Raw genomic sequence first — 24,429 nt, 5'->3', positions numbered from 1 at the left:
TTTTTAACCAGGGCCCATCAAAAGTAGTGCACTATATACTGTAGGGAATAGGGCGCCATTTGGGACACATCTCATGTCTTTGACACTGAGCGGATTCTATACACATGCTGGGGTATTGACATTCAGAAAACAATGTTGAATTTGGAGAACTAATGAATTATTAAATATGGAGGGGAGAAGAGAACACAACATGTCATCGCCCATGTCATACACTTTCATTCATTCACATGCTGGGGTATTGACACTGAAAAACAATGTTGAACATGGAGAAATAATGAAATACAGTGCGTTTCAAACTTTCTTGATGAAATATACTTTTTGTACTCATAGAAGTCTGGCAAGAGGAAAAAGAAGGGATTGTATAGAAGTTTGACTTAAGAGCATAGAACTAGGAGAGGTTGCAGAATGGAAGGCTGGTGAAATTCACACACACCTTGATCTTGAGCATGGTCGTGTTGATGGCAGCGTCCAGCCCCTGGATCTGCTTGCTCATCTCCTGTTTCCCCTCCTTCAGGCCGGCGATCACCTCGTTGAACTTCTCCATCCTGTTCTTCAGGTTACGCACCTTCACCAGCCCATCGATCCTGTACCCCAACACACACACACAAACATAAAGTACACACACACAATTAGTCAGTTGGGTTTAAACTTGAAGCATTACAGAAACATATGGTACCCCTCCTATTGCCTGCAAGGCTCTGTTGTTTATCAGTACAGATCTCCTGGCGCTTTACAAAGGTAATAAGACAGAGCCATGCGGTATACCAGCAGGTAGCAATGAGACTGTCTCCGTGGCGATGCAGCCATGATGTGCTGTATAAGGAGAAGGAAAGGTGGGAGGGAGAGGAAGGATGAGAGGACACCCACCGCGGTTTGTGCTTCCTCCTGCACAGCCACATGCGCACCGTCTTCTGCATCTTGATGCAGGCACTGGCGCGGTACAGCATCTTATTCCTCACTGAGAGAGAGAGAGCGAGAGAGCGAGAGAGACAGAGACAGAGAGAGAGAGAGAGAGACAGAATGAGACTGACAGCCCAGACATTCACAGACCTGCAGGGACTGGCACAGTAACTCCACAGCCACGGTGGTAATTCACACAGAGAGAGCAGACGGTATGGAAATGTTGCCTCAGTGAGAGGTAGACACAGTCACAGACCGGGTCTACGTCCCAAATGGCACCCTATTCCCTATATAGTGCACTACTTTAAAAGTGCATAGTGAAAATGAGTGCACTATGTATGGAATAGGATGCCATTTGGGACACAGCCCCTCTATGACTGGAGGTGTATACCGGGCAGGTAAAATATCATATCTAGAGGGTAGCAGGCTGAGGTGAACTGTCTGCCAACACGGCCCCGCAGCACGTTAGAGTAATGGAGGAAAAAGCTACAGTGGGGAAAATTTTTATTTAGTCAGCCACCAATTGTGCAAGTTCTCCCACTTAAAAAGATGAGAGAGGCCTGTCATTTTCATCATAGGTACACGTCAACTATGACAGACAAAATGAGAAAAAAAAATCCAGAAAATCACATTGTAGAATTTTTAATGAATTTATTTGCAAATTATGGTGGAAAATAAGTATTTGGTCAATAACAAAAGTTTCTCAATACTTTGTTATATACCCTTTGTTGGCAATGACACAGGTCAAACGTTTTCTGTAAGTCTTCACAAGGTTTTAACACACTGTTGCTGGTATTTTGGCCCATTCCTCCATGCAGATCTCCTCTAGAGCAGTGATGTTTTGGGGCTGTCGCTGGGCAACACGGACTTTCAACTCCCTCCAAAGATTTTCTATGGGGTTGAGATCTGGAGACTGGCTAGGCCACTCCAGGACCTTGAAATGCTTCTTACGAAGCCACTCCTTCGTTGCCCGGGCAGTGTGTTTGGGATCATTGTCATGCTGAAAGACCCAGCCACATTTCATCTTCAATGCCCTTGCTGATGGAAGGAGGTTTTCACTCAAAATCTCACGATACATGGCCCCATTCATTCTTTCCTTTACACGGATCAGTCGTCCTGGTCCCTTTGCAGAAAAACAGCCCCAAAGCATGATGTTTCCACCTCCATGCTTCACAGTAGGTATGGTGTTCTTTGGATGCAACTCAGCATTCTTTGTCCTCCAAACACGACGAGTTGAGTTTTTACCAAAAAGTTCTATTTTGGTTTCATCTGACCATATGGCATTCTCCCAATCCTCTTCTGGATCATCCAAATGCACTCTAGCAAACTTCAGACGGGCCTGGACATGTACTGGCTTAAGCAGGGGGACACGTCTGGCACTGCAGGATTTGAGTCCCTGGCGGCGTAGTGTGTTACTGATGGTAGGCTTTGTTACTTTGGTCCCAGCTCTCTGCAGGTCATTCACTAGGTCCCCCCGTGCGGTTCTAGGATTTTTGCTCACCGTTCTTGTGATCATTTTGACTCCACGAGGTGAGATCTTGCGTGGAGCCCCAGATCGATGGAGATTATCAGTGGTCTTGTATGTCTTCCATTTCCTAATAATTGCTCCCACAGTTGATTTCTTCAAACCAAGCTGCTTACCTATTGCAGATTCAGTCTTCCCAGCCTGGTGCAGGTCTACAATTTTGTTTCTGGTGTCCTTTGACAGCTCTTTGGTCTTGGCCATAGTGGAGTTTGGAGTGTGACTGTTTGAGGTTGTGGACAGGTGTCTTTTATACTGATAACAAGTTCAAACAGGTGCCATTAATACAGGTAACGAGTGGAGGACAGAGGAGCCTCTTAAAGAAGAAGTTACAGGTCTGTGAGAGCCAGAAATCTTGCTTGTTTGTAGGTGACCAAATACTTATTTTCCACCATAATTTGCAAATAAATTCATTAAAAATCCTACAATGTGATTTTCTGGACTTTTTTCTCTCAATTTGTCTGCATAGTTGACGTGTACATATGATGAAAATTACAGGCCTCTCTCATATTTTTAAGTGGGAGAACTTGCACAATTGGTGGCTGACTAAATACTTTTTTTCCCCACTGTATATCTTGGTTCAGGATGAAGAGGCTCACAATTACTGTTTTCTGAGTTTAATGAGGCGGTCTTACTATATCAGAGGATATCTCCACACAAAACAGATGGCCAGAGCCAGTTAGTTTGCGTTTTATGATCAGAATTGGATCGGAGCAATTAGTGCCATCACTTTAAACCATTTGTCTCCTAGAACATGACAGGGCTTGTGTTCACAAAGCATCTCAGTGTAGGAGTGCTGATCTAGGATCAGGTCCCCCCGTCTATATAATTTATTCATTATGACCTACATGGGAAAACTGACCCTAGATCAGCACTCCTTCTCTGAGCCGCTTTGTGAATACGGGCCCTGGTGTATAATGATGATGATGATGTGGTAGGTAGCAGGATTAGGATGTTACTCACGTTTGATGACAGAGAGGGAACACCACTGGACCTTCTTCCAGCGGCTGCAGATGAGCCACTGGTTGACCTTCTTCACCAGCTCTGCCAGGTGGTCCGGGTCCGACTTCATGATCTGATCAAACTCTTTAAACTGAGAGGAGGATGGATGGAGAAAGAAGGGATGCGAGAGGGATGGAGAAATGGGAGAGAAGAATGGAGAGAGGGACGAGAGAGAAGGATGAAGAGAGAATAATGGATGGATGAGACAGAAAGATGGAGAGAGAGATGAGAAAGAAGGATGGAGAGAGAAGAATGGATGGATGAGACAGAAGGATGGAGAGAGAGATAAGAGAGAAGGGTGGAGGGAGAGATGAGACAGAAGGATGGAGAGAGAGATGAGACAGAAGGATGGAGAGAGAGATGAGACAGAAGGATGGAGAGAGAGATGAGACAGAAGGGTGGAGGGAGAGATGAGACAGAAGGGTGGAGGGAGAGATGAGACAGAAGGATGGAGAGAGAGATGAGACAGAAGGATGGAGAGAGAGATGAGACAGAAGGATGGAGAGAGAGATGAGACAGAAGGATGGAGAGAGAGATGAGACAGAAGGATGGAGAGAGAGATGAGACAGAAGGGTGGAGGGAGAGATGAGACAGAAGGATGGAGAGAGAGATGAGACAGAAGGATGGAGAGAGAGATGAGACAGAAGGATGGAGAGAGAGATGAGACAGAAGGATGGAGAGAGAGATGAGACAGAAGGATGGAGAGAGAGATGAGACAGAAGGATGGAGAGAGAGATGAGACAGAAGGATGGAGAGAGAGATGAGACAGAAGGATGGAGAGAGAGATGAGACAGAAGGATGGAGAGAGAGATGAGACAGAAGGATGGAGAGAGAGATGAGACAGAAGGATGGAGAGAGAGATGAGACAGAAGGATGGAGAGAGAGATGAGACAGAAGGATGGAGAGAGAGATGAGACAGAAGGATGGAGAGAGAGATGAGACAGAAGGATGGAGAGAGAGATGAGACAGAAGGATGGAGAGAGAGATGAGACAGAAGGATGGAGAGAGAGATGAGACAGAAGGATGGAGAGAGAGATGAGACAGAAGGATGGAGAGAGAGATGAGACAGAAGGATGGAGAGAGAGATGAGAGATGAGAGAGAGAACATAGAGCAGCCAAAGACACTTCCCCACTAAAACAGCCATCAGTATGCTGAGGTTCCCTTAGGGAAGGTGAAAGCAGAGTTACAGTAACAGCAGCAAAGTACCTGTCTGGACGTGGTCAACAGAGGATAGTATATTCATTTATTCATAAGCACAAAACTACTGAGCTACAATATCAAAGTTACACCTGCCCCACACAGCGATCACTTCTGACAGAGTACAATTAAGCCACAACAGACCTTTTTATAATGGGCCTCCAAACCACACATTTAACATCATTGAATAACTCATCTGTTACAGAAATGAATACCCCATGTGTTAGCTCTGCATGGTATATTATCAGATTCCCTTTCCCCTGCTGAGCTCCCCTCGCTCACAGCCAAATGCGGATTCCTTTGAAGTCCATTCAGTCAGGGGAACATTGTAATGCTGAGAGCCAGAGCAATGACATCACAGCATAACAGAGATATATCATGGAGGTATCACCTTCCCAGGTCTGAAGAACACTCTGGTCAGCCCAAACTTGTAGTCGTTCTCGTTGAGTCCCAGCGCTTTGAATAAAGCCTGCAGCACAAACACAAACATGTCATTGTCATATGAACATGACAAACTGGGTTTGTAGTGTATTGGATGGTACAGTGATAAGAGGATGAGCCCAGAGCAGGGCCAGTGTGTGTGTGGCCCATGGGGCACTGACCTTGCAGAAGAGCCTTGGGTCCAGGCGGGTCAGCTTGGCAGGCATATATTGCTTGTACATGTTGTAGAGCTCATGGAACGGAGCTCTGGAGGGGAAGCCTCCCTGCATCAGGTCCAGCACTGACACCATTCCTACACAGACAGACAGACTTTAGTGAAATATTCACAAAAATATTTACAAAAATACATACAGGTAGGAGCAGATCATCATATTATATTAAAGCAGGTTGCATGCTGCAACACATTTTGACCAATCAGGTCTTCCTCAGGAAGCGTCAGTCTACCTGCCTTTAAGGGGCCTTTTTTCCATTGACATTCTCTCACTTGCAGACAGACCGGGTCATCCCAGTCCAAAGAGAGAACTCAATAACTCATTTGATGCAGTCAGTGGTCAACTTTAAGACACATTTCTCTCTGACTGTCTATGCATGACTACTTCCCCTGTTTCTTCCAAATGCATCAAGCTAACAATTGCTGACTTTGTCCAATATAGTTAATGCCTCATTTGTTCTTAAGCTCAGAGAGACGGAGCAACACAGTCTCTCCATGTATCTGAGCCAACACTAATAAGTGTAGATGAAAAATGCAGGCATCTCCAAGGATACAGAAGAAAAGTGTGTCAAATTGAACAGGAAAATGTGAAATTAAATTAGCTTCGCATCCTTTAGTTTAAAGGTCTGAGAAAGAGAAATGTTCAGAAAACACTCTAGAAGAACAGCAAGCAGACACTTAGATGCTATACAGTATCTCTTCTCCAACTGTAATTGTGTGCCAATTTGTAGAGAGAAAATATAAGACTTTTCAGTTAATGTATGTAAATTACTCTGGTCATTTAGCATTTGATCGTTTTTGTGCCGCAGCGACAAGACAGTTTTTTAATAACTGCAGCATTGGTGTGGGGAGATTAAAACCCCACATAGGTACAGTAATTTCTCCCTGTGTCGCTGTATGTAATTAATTTATAAACGTATTAATAAATGTACTGCATTAGCATTTTCCAGACGCTCAAAGCGCTTTGCATAGTAAGGTGGTGAAACTTCACCTCATCCACCACCAATGTAGAGCAAGTGTGCTTCCCAAATGGCACCCTATTCCCTTTATAGTGCACAACCTTTGACCTGGGCTAGCGCTGAGCATTAACCGAAATGTAAGTGATTTATATGTTTTTTAAAACAACTAATTAACCAATGTCGGTTCAATAATTTGAATTCCATTTTGTTTTTGTTTTTTCTGAGAGCTCAATGTGCACATTGCGCAGTTTCTCTAGAGATAAATCAGATCCAGCCTGAACTGTGCGATGTAGTAGGGAGTTGTAGTTTCCAACAGGCCAATATTCTACATAGTTTAGCGCAGAAATGATGGTCATTGTAGTTTATTACCATAATTTATGCGCTAAACTACGCAGAATATTGGCCTGTTGGAAACTACTTGTCCGGTCTGTGTGTTTCTTTTACGCCTGCTACATTAGGTTAGTGTGGGACAGACACAGAGACAGAAGAATGCGCAATCGAGAGGGATAGAGCGCATTTGCTTCACGAGGTATCTCTACCTGAAAATACATGATCTAAGTGATTGATAGTTAGTATTCAGCAGTCATAAAAGTATACCTTATTTACTTTGAGTGATTTTGTCAGACAGCATAGGCAGCAGCTCTATAGAGATGAGATGTTGACTTAGAATGAAATAATAAAGTCATCAAAAAAAAACAAATGTAATATACACAACAACTGCAATATTCTATTAAAGTAATGTGAATAAATGATGGTTAATAAGTGTAATGGAGAGTCACCACCATCATGGGACTTTTATTCATAGCTTTTTTTCTGTGTTACAGCATTCAACCCACATAATGCATTGTGCATTTAATGTAAAAAAAAACAAATCAAAACCGAAAACCGTAATTTTTTTTATATAATCGAACCAAAACGGAATCGCTCAGCACTAACTACGGCCCATAGGGAATATGGTGCATTAGTCCTTATAGTTGACTAGCTATTCTCTTTAGGCCTACAGTGCATTCGGAAAGTATTCAGACGCTTTGACTTTGTCCACATTTTGTTACGTTACAGCCTTATTCGATAATTTTCCTCATCAATCTACACACAATACCCCACAATGAGAAAGCGAAAACAGGTTTTTGGAAACTTGACAATTTAATCAAAATAAAAAACAGAAATACATTTTTACATAAGTATTCAGACCCTTTGCTATGAGACTTGAAATTGAGCTCAGGTGCATCGTGTTTCCATTGATCATTACATTTATATTTTAGTAATTTAGCAGACGCTCTTATCCAGAGCGACTTACAGTTAGTGAGTGCATCCATTTTTCATCCTTGAGATGTTTCTACAACTTGATTGGAGTCCACCTGTGGTAAATTCAACTGATTGGACATGATTTGGAAAGGCACACACTTGTCTATATAAGGTCCTACAGGCGACAGTGCATGTCAGAGCAAAAACCAAGCCATGAGGTCGAAGGAATTGTCCGTAGAGCTCTGAGACAGGATTGTGTCGAGGCACAGATCTGGGGAAGGGTACCAAAACATTTCTGCAGCATTGAAGGTCCCCAAGAACACATTGGCCTCCATCATTCTTAAATGGAAGAAGTTTAGAACCACCAAGACTCTTCCTAGAGCTGGCCGCCCGGCCAAATTCAGCAAAAGGTGGAGAAGGGCCTTGGTCAGGGAGGTGACCAAGAACCCGATGGTCACTCTGACAGAGCTCCAGAGTACCTCTGTGGAGATGGGAGAACCTTCCAGAAGGACAACCATCTCTGCAGCACTACACCAATCAGGCCTTTATGGTAGAGTGGCCAGAGAGAAGCCACTCCTCAGTTAAAGGCACATGACAGCCCTCTTGGAGTTTGCCAAAAGGCACCTAAAGACTCTCAGACCATGAGAAACAAGATTGTCTGGTCTGATGAAACCAAGATTGAACTCTTTGGCCTGAATGCCAAGCATCACATCTGGAGGAAACCTGGCACCATCCCTACGGTGAAGCTTGGTAGTGCCAGCAGCATGCTGTTGGGATGTTTTTCAGCGGCAGGAACTGGGAGACTAGTCAGGATCGAGGGAAAGATGAACGGAGGAAAGTACACAGAGATCCTTGATGAAAACCTCAGACTGGGGCGAAGGTTCACCTTCCAACAGGACAACGACCCTAAGCAAACAGCCAAGACAACGCAGGAGTGGCTTCGGGACAAGTCTCTGAATGTCCTTGACTGGCCCAGCCAGAGCCTGGACTTGAACCCGATCGAACATCTCTAGAGAGACCTGAAAATAGCTGTGCAGCGACGCTCCCCATCCAACCTGACAGAGCTTGAGAGGATCTGCAGAGAAGAATGGAAGAAACTCCCCAAATACAGGTGTGCCAAGCTAGTAGTGTCATACCCAAGAAGACTCAAAGCTGTATTCGCTGCCAAAGGTGCTTCAACAAAGTACTGAGTAAAGGGTATGAATACTTATGTAAATGTGATATTTCCGTTTATTTTCATTTTTTTTTTGCAATAATTATTATTATATTATTATATTAGCAAACATTTCTAAAAAACTATTTTTGCTTTGTCATTATGGGGTATTATGTGTACATTGATGAGGAAAAAAAACAATTTAATTAATTTTATAATAAGGCTGTAACATAACAAAATGTGGAAAAAGTCAAGGGGTCTGAATACTTTCCGAATGCACTGTATATACTGACCTGAGCATTGCAGCTGAGAGAGGATCTGGGCCCCTTCAAACTGGTGGCTGATCATCTTCAGATTGGGCTTGATACAGCGGATGAAACTGGAGCCCTGGGAGGGAGGGAGGGAGGGAGGGAAGGAGAAGAGGCTGTTAGCCATAGACATCATATTCAATTGAAATGTTCTATATGTAATTCCATGCTGTTAGCCCTGACAGCAGCCACACTGAAGATGGCCACATAGTACCTCTTTGGTGATCCAGATCTAAATTGGTTGGACATTGGCTTGGACATTATCGACTGACAAAATAAAAATGTTCCCTGGAAGATTTATAAAATTACACTCCCCTCCGTATTTATTTGGACAGTGATGCTAAAATTGGCTCTATACTCCAGCATTTCATTAATTAATCGTGAATAATGATGAGTGAGAAAGTTACAGAGGAATAAAGATCATACCCCCCAAAAAACATCCTAACCTCTCACCATTACCAATGACAGGGGAGATTATCATACCCCCCAAAAAAGGCTAACCTCCCCTTGTTATTTGTAATGGTGAGAGGTTAGCATTTTTGGGGCGGTATGATCTTAGTCCCTCTGCAACTTTCTCACTCATCATTAGTCACGATTCATTCAGGATTATCCATAATAATGGTGGCATCCACATTAATGATTAGTGTTTAGAAACATATTCTATTCTAATTTTCAATAAAAGGGACACAATGCATGATTCACCATTCAGTTCGATTTGATTTGATTTACTAGGACCCCATTAGCCGACGGCAATGGCAACAGCTAGTCTTGCTGGGGTCCGACACATAACGAAAAAGACATTACAGACAAGATAATTTACAATTTATATACATTTAAAAACATTTACATGTAGTGTGTGTGTGTGCATCTATCAGTTACACATACAGGTCAGTACATGCACACAACAAGCAGGTCACATTGGGGAGAGGCGTTGTGCCGTGAGGTGTTGCTTTATTTGTTTTTTTAAACCAGGTTTGCGGTTCACTTGCACTACATAAGATGGAAGGGAGTTCCCTGCACTTATGGCTCTGTATAATACTGTACGTTTCCTTGAATTTGTTCTGGACCTGGGGACTGTGAAAAGACCCCTGGTGGCATGACTGGCGGGGTAAGTGTGTGTGTCAGTGCTGTGTGTAAGTTGACTATGCAAACAATTTGGAATTTCCAACACATTAATGTTTCTTATAAAACAAGAAGTGACACAGTCAGTATTTCCTCAGCTCTCAGGCAAGAGACACTGGCATGCATTGTATTAATATTAGCCCTCTGATTATAATGAAGAGCAAGATGTGCCGCTCTGTTCTGGGCCAGCTGCATCTTAACTAGGTCTTTCTTTACAGCACTTGACCATATGACTGGACAATAATCAAGATAAGACAAAACTTGATCCTGCAGGACTTGCTTTGTGGAGCGTGGTGTCAAAAAAGCAGAGCATCTCTTTATTACAGACAGACCTCTCCCCATCTTCACAACCATTTCATATATATGTTTTGACCATGACAGTTTAAAATCTAAGGGCAGTTTACAATTTATTGGGCAAAACATAATCTATAACACAACCAAAACAAACTGCAAATGGATCCAACAAGTTTGTAGTCACAGGCTTGAAGTAGTCATTGTGTGCTAGGAATATGGGACCAAATACTAAAATTTGACTACTTTAATATACTAAGTGAATTTGTCCAAAAACATATATACAGTGCATTCGGAAAGTATTCAGACCCCTTGACTTTTTCCACAATTTGTTACGTTACACAGCCTTATTCTTTAAAAAAATATAGTCAATCTACACACAATACCCCATAATGACAAAGCGAAAACAGGTTTTTAGAAATGTTGGCGAATTTATTAAAAATAAAAAACAGAAATATCTTATTTACATAAGCAATCTGACCCTGTGCTATGAGACTCGAAATTGAGCTCAGGTGCATCCTGTTTCATTAATCATCCTTGAGATGTTTCTAGAACTTGATTGGAGTCCACGTGTGGTAAATTCAATTGATTGGACATGATTTGGAAAGGCACACACCTGTCTACATAAGGTCCCACAGTTGACAGTGCATTTCAGAGCAAAAACCAAGCCATGAGGTCGAAGGAATTGTCCGCAGAGCTCCGATACCAGATTGTGTCGAGTCACAGATCTGGGGAAGGGTACCAACAAATTTCTGCAGCATTGAAGGTGCCCAAGAACACAGTGGCCTCCATCATTCTTAAATGGAAGAAGTGTGGAACCACCATGACTCTTCCTAGAGCTGGCCGCCCGGCCAAACTGAGCAATCGGGGGAGAAGGGCCTTGGTCAGGGAGGTGACCAAGAACCTGATGGTCACTCTGACAGAGCTCCAGAGTTACTCTCTGGAGATGGGAGATCCTTCCAGTTAGACAACCACCTCTGCAGCACTCCACCAATAAGGCCTTCATGGTAGAGTGGCCAGACAGAAGCCACTCCTCAGTAAAAGGCACATGACAGCCCACATTGAGTTTGCCAAAAGGCACCTAAAGGACTCTCAGACCATGAGAAACAAGATTGAACTCTTTGGCCTGATTGCCAAGCGTCACGTCTGGAGGAAACCTGGCACCATCCCTACGGTGAAGTTGTTCAGCAGCAGGGACTGGGAGACTAGTCAGGACTTGAACCCGATCGAACATCTCTGGAGAGACCTGAAAATAGCTGTGCAGCAACGCTCCCCATCCAACCTGACGGAGTTTGAGAGGATCTGCAGAGAAGAATGGTAGAAACTCCCCAAATACAGATGTGCCAAACTTGTAGCGTCATACCCAAGAAGACTCAAGGCTGTAATCGCTGCCAAAGGTGCTTCAACAAAGTACTGAGTAAAGGGTCTGAATACTTATGAAAATGTGATTTTTCAGTTTATTGTCATATTTTTTTCGCAACAATGTCTCTAAACCTGTTTTTCCTTATGGGGTATTGTGTGTAGATTGATGAGGGGAAAAAACTATTTAATCCATTTTAGAATAAGGCTGTAACATAACAAAATGTGGAAAAAGTAAAGAGGTCTGAACACTTTCCGAATGCACTGTATGTATGTATGTATGTATGTATGTATGTATGTATGTATGCATGCATACAAATGGTGGGACTAACACATAAAATACTTTCATTTCTAAACGATAAAGCAGATATGTATGAAAATACACTCAAATAAAAAGGTGACATTCTGTACTGACGCAACATATGAAACATTTAATCTCAAATCCATAATGCTGGAGCATAGAACCAAATGTACAAATGTTATCTTAACTGTCCAAATAAATACGGAGGGGAGTGTACACTATACGAGAACTGATCTCAACTCAAGTTAGATGCCCTGTGTGTGAGGTAAAGTAGTAAATCGCTGAGCACTGTAGTAAATACTAACCGTGCTGCGAAGCTTCTCCAGTAGAATGTTCAGCTGGGTCTGTTGAGATAAAATAAAACCTTTGTTTAGTGATACAGACCGACTCCACAGACCTGTCTAGTCCAACACAGCATGAACACATGCTTATTGAAGGTTGCTTGCTCCCTCTCTGCCTCCAGTGCTCCTGTCCAACACTCAAAACAACAGCTACTTAAGCAACAGTACAGCCGCGCCAGGCACACGTTTATGGTTAAAGCGCATTGAAATGAAAGACAAAGACATTTTGCATTAATGTATCATGCAAACAGGTCTAAATACAACACTGATAGGACCACAGGAACAGAGGGACAGACGGATGGATGCATGGTAGCGAACTGCCCATGCATTGTGGGATGACAGACAGACAGACAGACAGATAACCGCTTGTTGGCCCCTCGGTCACTGATCTAGAGCTCTGGTGGCAAAACCTCTGGAACCTTCACAAAATGTCCCGGTTTTCCAGAAATCCCAGTTGGTATTCCCTAATGAGTCCAGGAATTGTCCATAACAGGATTTCTGGAAAACCTGGGAAGTTACCGGCATTTTGCAACATTAATCTGCAGAGAGTTGTGTTTAACAGACAGACTGCTCTAGGGACCACCCCTGGGACATTAATATTTATACACCCAACAGGATATCTCAAATAAACCGCTGATAACGCTCTCTATCTCACCTTGTCACTGAGAACAGACAGGTACAAAACGCTGAATCACTGATTAGGCCTTAGTCAAGCTCTAAGCCTTATGATCTACAGCGTATCACTATTTCTACAGTAACTGCCTTATTAACAGTAGCTGCTAAATATTTTCAGTAGCTGCCTGGCAGGCAGTCCTATTCGGTGCAACTGCCAACTGGCATGCACATTGGTCAATAAGTATTGCACTAATTGTACTCATAATAATTTTACTATGGCATCATAAGAAGATAATGGGATTTTAGGGGCAATTGATCGGTGGTCATTGATCCTGTCATTGAAGATTTATCTGATCCTATAAGCTATGGATCTCACTGCAAACTATATGATGTCGCAAACTCTTGATACTACACTCTTGATAATGATATGAATAACATCTCAATTGATTGGAATTGGAAGCTGCCGACATCGAGATATCATTAGCAAGTGTTGCAGGAGACAAACTGTGATTAACAGGGAGACAGCACAGAAACAGGACTGGGAAAGTAGGGGACAGGGAAGGGCGATGACTGCAGGCGGTTAGCTGGAGAACAGCAGGGTGTTCCCTGATTTATTCACTGATGCATTGCGGGATTCATAGCACACAACAGAACAGGACAAGTTACCTTATTTCCCTGGCTGATTCTGATTTGACCCCCTATATGTTTCTACTTTTCCTGTCTGTATTTCTCCCCCTCTCTACACACCTGGACTTTAAATCACAGCTATGATGGGGGATAGGGAAAGGATGGAGAGATAGAGGGAGGAGGAATGAAGAACAGAACGGAAGGAGGAACAGTGGGAGGGAGAGAGATTAGGAAGAACAATACTAACAGAATACAGAAACAAAATGAACTCTGTGGAAACTAAAACAGAGGAAGATTCAATCAGAAAACACTATCAAAAAACATTACGCAACCATGAAAAATAAGCAGCATTCAAATCCTCTAAAATTTGAATGTAACTTTTCGTAACTATTGTACTCCAACTTTCCTTCTTCTCTGTGTCTAGCAGTACCTATGACAGCTTATAAGAACTGCTTATTAACAGGAATGAATATTGCAGCAACCGAAAGCTCCTCTGATTTCACTTACAACAGACACAGCATCATAACACTTCCTACAGGAACACAGCATAGAGTAAGAAAGAGTATCACTGTTATGACTATAAAGTAACAAAATAGCCTTGATGCTACTGTTTTGTATATAAAACACAAGATAAATGTAACAAACATGAACACACCTGCTACAGCTAATAAAAGGCCCAGTGCAGTCAAAAACCGGATTTTCCTGTGTTTTATATACAGTATACAGTACCAGTCAAAGGTTTGGACACACCTACTCATTCAAGGGTTTTTCTTTATTTTTCCTATTTTCTACATTGTAGAATAATAGTGAAGACATCAAAACTATGAAATAACACATATGGAATCATGTAGTAACCAAATAATATTTTATATTTGAGATTCTTAAAGTAGCCACCCTTTGCCTTGATGACAGCTCTGCACACTCTTGGCATTCTCTCAACCAGCTTCAATGCTTTTCCAACAGTCTTGAAGGAGTTCCCAAATATGCTGAGCACTTGTTGGCTGCTTTTCCTTCACTCTGCCGTCTGACTCATCCCAAACCATCTCAAGGTCGGGGGATTGTGGAGGCCAGGTCATCTGACGCAGCACTCCATCACTCTCCTTCTTGGTCAAATAGCCCTTACACAGCCTGGAGGTGTGTTGGGTCATTGTCCTGTTGAAAAGCAAATTATAGTCCCACTAAGCCCAAACCAGATGGGATGGCGTATCGCTGCAGAATGCTGTGGTAGCCATGCTGGTTAAGTGTGCCTTGAATTCTAAATAAATCACAGACAGTGTCACCAGCAAAGCACCCCCACACCATAACACCTCCTCCTCCATGCTTTACAGTGGGAACTACACATGCGGATATCATCCGTTCACCCACACCGCATCTCACAAAGATACAGCGGTTGGAACCAAAAATCTCAAATTTGAATTATTGGTGTCCTTTAGTAGTGGTTTCTTTGCAGCAATTTGACCATGAAGGCCTGATTCACACAGTCCCCTCTGAACAGTTGATGTTGAGATGTGTCTGTGACTTGAACTCTGTGATGCATTTATTTGGACTGCAATTTCTGAGGCTGGTAACTCTAATGAACATATCCTCTGCAGCAGAGGTAACTCGGTCTTCCATTCCTGTGGCAGTCCTCATGAGAACCAGTTTCATCATAGCGCTTGATGGTTATTGCGACTGCACTTGAAGAAACGTTCAAAGTTCTTGACATTTTCCGTATTAACTGACCTTCATGTCTTAAAGTAATGATGGACTGTCGTTTCTCTTTGCTTATTTGAGCTTTTCTTGCCATAATATGGACTTGGTCTTTTACCAAATAGGGCTATATTCTGTATAACCCCCCTACCTTGTCACAACAGAACTGATTGGCTCAAACGCATTAAGAAGGAAGGAAATTCCACAAATTAACTTTTATGAAGGCACACCTGTTAATTGAAATGCATTCCAGGTGACTACCTCATGAAGCTGGTTGAGAGAATGCCAAGAGTGTGCAAAGCTGTCATCAAGGCAAAGGGTGGCTATTTGAAGAATCTCAAATATAAAATATATTTTGATTTTTTTAACACTTTTTTGGTTACTACATGATTCCATATGTCACTATTATTCTACAATGTAAAAATAGTCAAAATAAAGAAAAACCCTTGAATGAGTAGGTGTGTCCAAACTTTTAACTGGTAGTGTTTATGAGGTTGTAATAATACTATAAATTGTGAAAATTATGATACCCTTTTAATGTAAGGGCTGTTTGAAAAGACCGCACGAAATTGTAGTCTTTTTTGGTGGGATGGCGTTTTGGCCTGCCTGGTGACATAACCAGGTGGTAAATTAGTTAATAGACCAATAAGAAAGAGAGTTCCAAACCTCCCTGCCAATAACAGCTAGTTTTCCACTCCTCACTCAGACCACTCCCAGACAGTCCTAGCTACATTATTTATTGAGAAATTGTCCTTTGCTAAGAAGCTATTTGTTTATTTTGGCCCATTTTAATTGAAAACCATCACAGTAAGGTACTTAATTGTTACCAGAAAATGACTTGATATTGAGATAGAAATGGCTAAACTGGACTTTTAAAATTGACATTCATACCCTTTCCCCCCAGTATTCCACGGTTGCATCCCAAATGGCACCCTATTGCCTACATAGTGTACTAATTTTGACCAGAGCCCTATGGGTCCTGGTCAAAAGTAGCACACTTTATAGAGAATAGGGTGCCATTTGGGATACCTGCCATGTTGAGCAGCACATTAATAAAGTGTGATAGTAAAAGGCAGTAGATTAAAATTCGTCCTCACCTTGAATTTGTTGCCGACGCTGATGAAGCTGAGCTTGCCGGCCTTCTGTTTGGAGTCCTTGGTGTTGTTGGAGTTCTCAAAGAGCTCCCGGATAAACCGGTCCTTAGACTCACTCACCAGGCACTCCAGGGACATGTGTAGCGCGTCATTGTTCTTCTCCACAAACTTGGTCTGCAAGTCAGAGTAAATGTAAAACCTTAAAGATGCAGAAGAACCCGGTTCAGGAAATTGCTACTCTGGTTGGAAGATAAGTGGGGTACTTGTGTTAAAAAGAAACTGAGTTCCACATGCTGGGTTTTGTGCAGGTTTCAAAGAGGAGGAGAATGTTTGGTTGGAGATGCTGTAGTATAGCCTACCGCAAGGACATAGTGGATTACTTAAATAGACCGAAGTCTGATCATATAAAAGATGTAATGTTGATGTTTTCTATCCTTCAGACATCCTGCCGATTCATTTTGTGAACATAAACGTACCGTCTCATAGCACACCGCTCCTGCAAAGTGTCTGACGATGAATCCCTCGTCATCCCTCACATTCCTGTGAACTTGCAGCTTGGATTTCCGGGGCACCTGAGGAACACATTTCACGCTATCCATTTTAACTAAGTAAAAAAATACAACCACAGAAACAAGACTTATTCCAATGGCTTAACAAACCCACGACTGACATTACAGCTGATAAAACGCACACAGCCTATAACTACACAGAGAAAGGACATCAATCCTGGTTAAAGTAAGAACTCACGGTCAGTCGGAAGTGGTTCTTGTGCTTGTTATGTACTGTCTCTGCAAAGTGCTGGTCGCTGGGCTGAGGTAGACGGTTCTCTTCATCCAGGATGTCCAGGATGCCCACCAGCTTGGCCTCCACAAGGTCTGTAGACAGACACAGCGGTCAGGAGTCAGGGGTCAAGAGATCCCAAAATGACTGTATCCAATCAGCCAGTGTAGCCTTAGAGCTATCCTAGCCTGTTGCCTCATGTATTTCATTAGGGGTTTAGTCTTTGTATAGTCCAGGGCCACTGAAGGTGTAAGATATCCAATTATGCTAGGGAAGGGAGGTGTACCTGTCAAAAACCAATTTAAGGTGTAATAAAATAATGAAAATGTTTCAGTTCAGAATAGCCTGACCTTGACCTACACAGACCACTCTGCAGGTGAGGGCAATGGCTCATTAAGAAATAACTGAATGACACATCCAAAGTTAGAGCTGCAGTGACTCACTCTTTCCATAGGTTAGTCTAGAGAGAGAGAGATTGCAGGGGGTTTTATGCATAGAAAGGTACGTTTTAAAAAATTGGGATGGAAAAATATTTTCAGTGTAAACTTAAACGACTAAAACCTATATATATTTTTAAATAAAACAATCTTAGAGAACTAACAATCACCTAAATGAAAGCTAGACAGTCAGGGAGATTTTTTAAAGATTGTTTATGATGCATTCAGGGGTATTTTTGTCCTATCATTGGGCCCAATTGATTTTGTTATAATGTTTGAGTCACTTTCCACATCATGGCAAAATGTGTAGAATTGCAGGAAGTTAGCTTTAAAACAGCAACATTTGGTAACTGCGGCCAACAGGATGGCCTCTAAGATTTTTGGTCTGCGACCACGCCCTTGGCCACGCCCACCACCAAAGCCCCATTAGTGGTCCAGAAAAAACCCTAGAATGGAGCTTCTCACTGTGTATTTCCTCTGATGCGTCTTGGTCTAAACAACGGGTTGCTCAAACAGAATGTGTTTGACACATAAAAGCTCAAAGCTGCATATTATTGGGATTGCTCGCCGCAACGTCACGGGCGACCTATCACAATAGAATCACAATAGACCGTCCCTTACACTTTTTTCCTCTGCCAATCCAGGAGGATATATAATCTCTCATACACAGAAATGCACAGCCAAATAATAGGTGACAAGTCATTTTTGGGGAGGAAAAGACTCCATTCTACCGAGCCAGTCCCCATTCTACTGAACCAGACCCCATTCTATCCAGCATTAACCCCCGTCACCTCCATTCCTCTCTCTGGCGTCCTGCCACCGTACCACCCCCATATCTCAAACAGAGGGGAAAGTACGTTTGGGTGTGCTCTGCAAAATACTCAATCAATCTACCTCCCATCAACTGGCTTTCTTTCTGTTGACCATGCAACATTACTCTGGGTCAAGGCTCGGGGTCAGCTACTCCAGCTTCCCACGCAGAAGCCAAAACAGATCTCTAGTCAGAAGAACATGGAATGGCAACACATTGATAAAACAGGGGGAAAACACTGGAAACTAGGTGGAGGATACTGTACGTAGGCTAAACCTCTGAAATGATGTGATGTAATGGTATTAAGATTAGACAAACCTATGCAGTCCTGATTGTCGACATACCGGACCTCGTTTACTCCAAGGCCCTCCTTCTGATACAGCTCTTGTTCCTAGAATTCAAAACAGAACAGTTCCAATAACAATAATTTATAATGACGTTCAGAATTTCTCGATTTCTTGCATCCTCTCTCCTCGCCTCCTTCTCAAAAGGCATTGAAGAAGAAGAAGGTCAGATGGGAGGGACCCATGGACATTCCCCTCAAATAGTTTAGAAGGAGGCAAGGAGATAAGATGCTAGGAATCGCAGAAAGACAACTTGAGGTTGAGCCCTGGTTGGACAACTGGGATGTCAGCTAAGGAGGCAGGGACGTTGGGGTGACACAGACCTAGGAAGAAGCGCTCACCTCTTTCAGAATGCGTTCGTTGAAGAACTGCTGCAGCTTCTCGTTACAGTAGTTGATGCAGAACTGTTCAAAGCTGTTGTGCTCAAAGTACTCTGGAAGAGAGACATTAGGAAACGAAAACACATTAAAAAACCAAGCACTTTTGCCGTAAACCACCACTGTCTCTGACTAATGGACTCTTGCAATTATATGCAATGTGTGGTTCATGTTATGTTCTGTATAATGTGTCTCGTGGGGAGATGTATGTTGTTGTTGAAGTTGTTTTAATGGACAATTATGCTGCAAAACCATTTTCCCCCCTGAGGGATAATAAAGTGTACTACTACTATCATATCATGTGGCATCATGTATCACATCCATAGAACACATAGATTGTACAGTGCCTTCAGAAAGTATTCACACCCCTCGACTTTTTCCAAATTGTTGTGTTACAGCCTGAAATTAAAATGGATTCAATTAGGGTTTTGTGTCACTGGCCTACACACAATACCCCATAATGTCAAAGTGGAATTAATTTATCTTTACAAATGAATTTAAAATGAAAAGCTGACATTTCTTGAGTCAATAAGTATTCAACCCCTTTCTTTATGGCAAGCCTAAATAAGTTCAGGAGTAAAAATGTGCTTAACAAGTTACATAATGAGTTGCATGGACTCACTCGGTGTGCAATAATAGTGTTAAACATGATTTTTGAATGAATACCTCATCTCTTTACCTCACACATACAATTATCTGTAAGGTCCCTCAGTTGAGCAGTGAATTTCAAACACAGATTCAACCACAAAGACCAGGGAGGTTTTCCAATGCCTCGTAAAGAAGGGCAACTATTGCTAGATTAAAAAAAAGAAGAAAAAAAGCAGACATTGAATATCCCTTTGAGCATGGTGAAGTTATTAATTACACTTTGGATTGTGTATCAATACACCCAGTTATTACAATGATACAGGTGTCCTTCCTAACTTGCCGGAGAGGAAGGAAACAGCTCAGGGATTTCACCAAGAGGCCAATGCTGACTTTAAAACAGTTACAGAGTTTAATGGCTGTGATAGGAGAAAACTGAGGATCGATCAATAACATTGGGCTCCAGAGTGGCGCAGCGGTCTAAGGCACTGCATCTCAGTGCTTGAGGCGTCACTACAGACCCCCTGGTTCGATTCCAGGCTGTATCACAACCGGCCGTGATTGGGAGTCCCATAGGGCGGCGCACAATTGGCCCAGCTTTGGCCGGTGTAGGCCGTCATTGTAAATAATAATTTGTTCTTAACTGACTTGCCTAGTTAAATAAAGGTAAAATAAAATAAATAAATTGTAGTTACTCCACAATACTAACCTAATTGACAGTGAAAAGAAGGAAGCATGTACACAATATAAAATATTCCAAAACATGCATCCTATTTGCAACAAGGCACTACTGCAAAAATGGTGGCAAAGCAATTCACTTTCTGTCCTGAATACAAATTGGGGCAAATCCAGTTCAACACATTATTACTGAGTACCACTCCATATTTTTAAGCATAGTGGTGGCTGCATCATGTTATGGGTACGCTTGTAATCGCTAAGGACTGGGGAGTTTTTCAGGATAAAAAAAGGCAAAAAAAAGGCCAAAAAAAAAGGCAATATCCTAGAGGAAAACCTGGTTCAGTCTACTTTCCAACAGACACTGAGAGATGAATTCACTTTTCAGCAGGACAATAACCTAAAACACAAGGCCAAATCTACACTGGAATTGCTTACCAAAAATACTGTGAATTGTCCTGAGTGGCCGAGTTACAGTTTTGACTTAAATCTGCTTGAAAATCTATTGCAAGACCTGAAAATGGTTGTCTAGCAATGATCAACAACCAATTTGACAGAGCTTGAAGAATTTTGAAAAGAATAATGGGCAAATATTACACAATACAGAAACCTCTTAGAGACAGAAAGACTCACAGCTGTAATCGTTGTCAAAGGTGCTTCAACAAAGTATTGACTCAGGGGTGTGAATACTTACGTAAATCAGATATTTCTGAATAACTTTTTTAAAATACATTTGCAACAATTTCTAAAAACATGTTTTCACTTTGCCATTAGGGGGTATTGTGTGTAGATGGGTGAGATTTATTGTTTATTTTTTATAAATGTTGAATTCAGGCTGTAAAACAACAAAATATGGAATAAGTCAAGAGGTATGAATACTTTCTGAAAGCACTGTACATAGGGCACATAGAAGGGGTACAGACCGAAGCCTGCGATATCCAGAACCCCGATGAAGTTGGCGGAGGAGTGGAACGGGAAGCACTGGTTGACCCTGGTGACCACGTGGTCAAACAGCCGGCTGTACACTGCCTTGGCCAGGGCATCCCGTGCGTTATTTGCCTGCTCCACTTTCAGTGGCACTCTGGAGTGGGGGAGGTGGAGAGAGAGAGGGAGGAGAGAGGGGGGGAGAGAGAGAGCGGGGGAGAGAGCGAGAGAGCACGTCATTGAACTGAAATGAATAAACTTGACTTTTCTGTACGCAAAGTACATTTCTGTGAATAACATACAATTAAGTATATCTGATCTAAATCTAATTAATCGCACGAGGGGAAATTTGATTTTTCACCAGCAAAGAAACATACAGCAACAACATATAAACCTGAGCACTGGTGGCTGGTGAAACAAGTAGCCCACAACTCAAGACGACAGAGTCACTCACTAATCCCATCCATTCACCACCGTGGGTCTGCGGAACTGTTCAAGGTCCTGCTTGGTTTCCCATGTGGATAATTGCATTATTGATATCTTGGGGAAAAGAGTGACTGTAATGTGCTAAGGAGCCATAACAATGAGAGAAGGTATAAGCGTCACAGCTCTGTGTAGGTATTATAATTGCCTTGGCGCTCTGACTGCAGTCAAGTATGTAGCTCAATAATCAGAGACCAAAGAGAGAGGGCTAAGAATGAAGAGGAATGAAAAGCATACAACATGAATACCCCGTGGACTTAAAGTTCCTCAGGAATACCCCGTGGACTTAAAGTTCCTCCTGAATACCCTGTTTCTCAACAAGCTTTACCTCTGCACTTTGCTTCACAAACATCATTGTCATGCACTTAAAGGCATGACAGAAAATAACTAATTCTCTACTTGTGGCACTTAGCAGTTCTCTGAGTACATAATGTCTATGTCCAAGTCCACCTTAGTAATGATTTCAGATTCTTCTCACACACATTCACCTCCATTACACACACACACACACACACTCTCTCGGGGCAGGACATATCCATTATCTCGTCCCCCGCCATGGATCTCCCTTCAGCACTGGCTGATGTGTTGAAACGACAGCCAAATCCCACAAGATAAGGACTCTCCATGATGACCCCATCCTCACCCCACCAACTAATCTTACACCCTTGACCCCCCAGCTCTTAGTACACCTGGCCTCTCTCTCTACCACACCACATGTTTAATTCATATTCCCTTTGCTTCTTCCAGCCAGTGAGAAGAGGCCACAGTTAAAACATTTGAAAACAAGGGTTAAGCCTTGGCCTCATTTCAAAACCAAGAGGTTTGCCAGAACACTAACAGTAGCGGTGATGTGTGTATTCCTTATGAAGGCCACCTTGCTCAATGATCTCCGGCACCATGTTCTCAGATGTCATCAGGAAGTTGAGAAGCTCACATGTCATTAAATGAGTCTGTGTACTGTACATGGGTTTGCTGAGAGAATGGAGGACTGCCCTGCCCTCGCTGAGTCTCTCTCTCTCTTCTCTTTATCCAGGCAATCAACTCAAAGATTGCCACTTTTGGGGCACATTAGGTGTGCCAGTCAATCTTCACAGCTCACACTATTGCAGGCACTCAGGCACATCTGAAATAGTTTGAGCAACGTGCATTTGAAGGAAATGTGTTTCCAATCACTGGGCAGAGGAATGGGCACACACACAGTTGTTTGCTTGGCCTTGTGACAAGGGCCATAGTCCCAAATGGCCCCCTATTCCCTATGTAGGCCTAGTGAACTACTGGCCCATAGGGCTCTGTTAAAATGGGAAACATAGAAGCCATTTTCACAGGAAAGGGATTTTTTTTAGCGTGACGTGCTGGCTGAGCACACCTGGCCTTTACAACGTTGCGTAACAAGGAGGTATTTGCTTATTAGATCACGTGCCACATCTTTTTGAATTTACATATGCAAATAAATTTCACTATGACGACATCGTTTGTTCTGACATGCAGCAGATCTCTCTCTCTCTCTCTCTCTCTCTCTCTCTCTCTCTCTCTCTCTCTCTCTCTCTCTCTCTCTCTCTCTCTCTCTCTCTCTCTCTCTCTCTCTCTCTCTCTCTCTCTCTCTCTCTCTCTCTCTCTCTCTCTCTCTCTCTCTCTCTCTCTCTCTCTCTCTCTCTCTCTCTCTCTCTCTCTCTCTCTCTCTCTCTCTCTCTCTCTCTCTCTCTCTCTCTCTCTCTCTCTCTCTCTCTCTCTCTCTCTCTCTCTCTCTCTCTCTCTCTCTCTCTCTCTCTCTCTCTCTCTCTCTCTCTCTCTCTCTCTCTCTCTCTCTCTCTCTCTCTCTCTCTCTCTCTCTCTCTCTCTCTCTCTCTCTCTCTCTCTCTCTCTCTCTCTCTCTCTCTCTCTCTCTCTCTCTCTCTCTCTCTCTCTCTCTCTCTCTCTCGTTTTCCCACTGACAAAGACACAATCTGTATATAATTTTAATGGTAGGTTTATTTGAACAGTGAAAGACAGAATAACAACAAAAAAATCCAGAAAAACACGTCAAAAATTTTATAAATTGATTTGCATTTTAATGACAGAAATAAGTATTTGACCCCTCTGCAAAACATTACTTAGTACTTGGTGACAAAACCCGTGTTGGCAATCACAGAGGACAGACGATTGTTGTAGTTGCCCACCAGGTTTGCACACATCTCAGGAGGGATTTTGTCCCACTCCACTTTGCAGATCTTCTCCAAGTCATTAAGGTTTCGAAGCTGACGTTTGGCAACTCGAACCTTCAGCTCCCTCCACAGATTTTCTATGGGATTAAGGTCTGGAGACTGGCTAGGCCACTCCAGGACCTTAATGTGCTTCTTCTTGAGCCACTCCTTTGTTGCCTTGGCAGTGTGTTTCAGGTCATTGTCATGCTGGAATACCCATCCACGACCCATTTTCAATGCCCCGGCTGAGGGAAGGAGGTTCTCACCCAAGATTTGACAGTACATGGCCCCGTCCATCGTCCCTTTGATGCGGTGAAGTTGTCCTGTCCCCTTAGCAGAAAAACACCCCCAAAGCATAATGTTTCCACCTCCATGTTTGACGGTGGGGATGGTGTTCTTGGGGTCATAGGCAGCATTCCTCCTCCTCCAAACACGGCGAGTTGAGTTGATGCCAA

The 24,429-nt window shown here is 42.7% G+C and overlaps 1 protein-coding gene across 8 annotated transcripts in view; it reads right to left on the bottom strand.

Annotated features, from left to right (window-relative positions):
• The window catches only part of LOC121552668 (unconventional myosin-VI), a 105,190-nt gene that overhangs the window by 30,388 nt on the left and 50,373 nt on the right, over window positions 1-24,429 (bottom strand). For all 8 annotated transcript variants that reach the window (XM_041865669.2, XM_041865668.2, XM_041865670.2 and 5 more), the window contains exons 13-25: window positions 21,311-21,468; window positions 19,092-19,183; window positions 18,725-18,797; window positions 17,126-17,253; window positions 16,855-16,950; window positions 16,382-16,552; window positions 12,318-12,356; window positions 8,925-9,018; window positions 5,225-5,355; window positions 5,014-5,091; window positions 3,386-3,515; window positions 868-958; window positions 434-584 (exon numbers count right to left, since the gene is read on the bottom strand). In XM_041865669.2, the coding sequence (XP_041721603.1) occupies window positions 434-584; window positions 868-958; window positions 3,386-3,515; window positions 5,014-5,091; window positions 5,225-5,355; window positions 8,925-9,018; window positions 12,318-12,356; window positions 16,382-16,552; window positions 16,855-16,950; window positions 17,126-17,253; window positions 18,725-18,797; window positions 19,092-19,183; window positions 21,311-21,468 (1,432 nt within the window). The remainder of the gene's footprint in view (window positions 1-433; window positions 585-867; window positions 959-3,385; window positions 3,516-5,013; window positions 5,092-5,224; window positions 5,356-8,924; window positions 9,019-12,317; window positions 12,357-16,381; window positions 16,553-16,854; window positions 16,951-17,125; window positions 17,254-18,724; window positions 18,798-19,091; window positions 19,184-21,310; window positions 21,469-24,429) is intronic.

The sequence above is a fragment of the Coregonus clupeaformis genome, chromosome 36 (assembly GCF_020615455.1).
Source record: "Coregonus clupeaformis isolate EN_2021a chromosome 36, ASM2061545v1, whole genome shotgun sequence".
Taxonomy (NCBI): domain Eukaryota; kingdom Metazoa; phylum Chordata; class Actinopteri; order Salmoniformes; family Salmonidae; genus Coregonus; species Coregonus clupeaformis.
The sequence above is the reverse complement of the archived record's forward strand: the minus strand, read 5'-3'. Positions and strand labels throughout refer to the sequence as shown.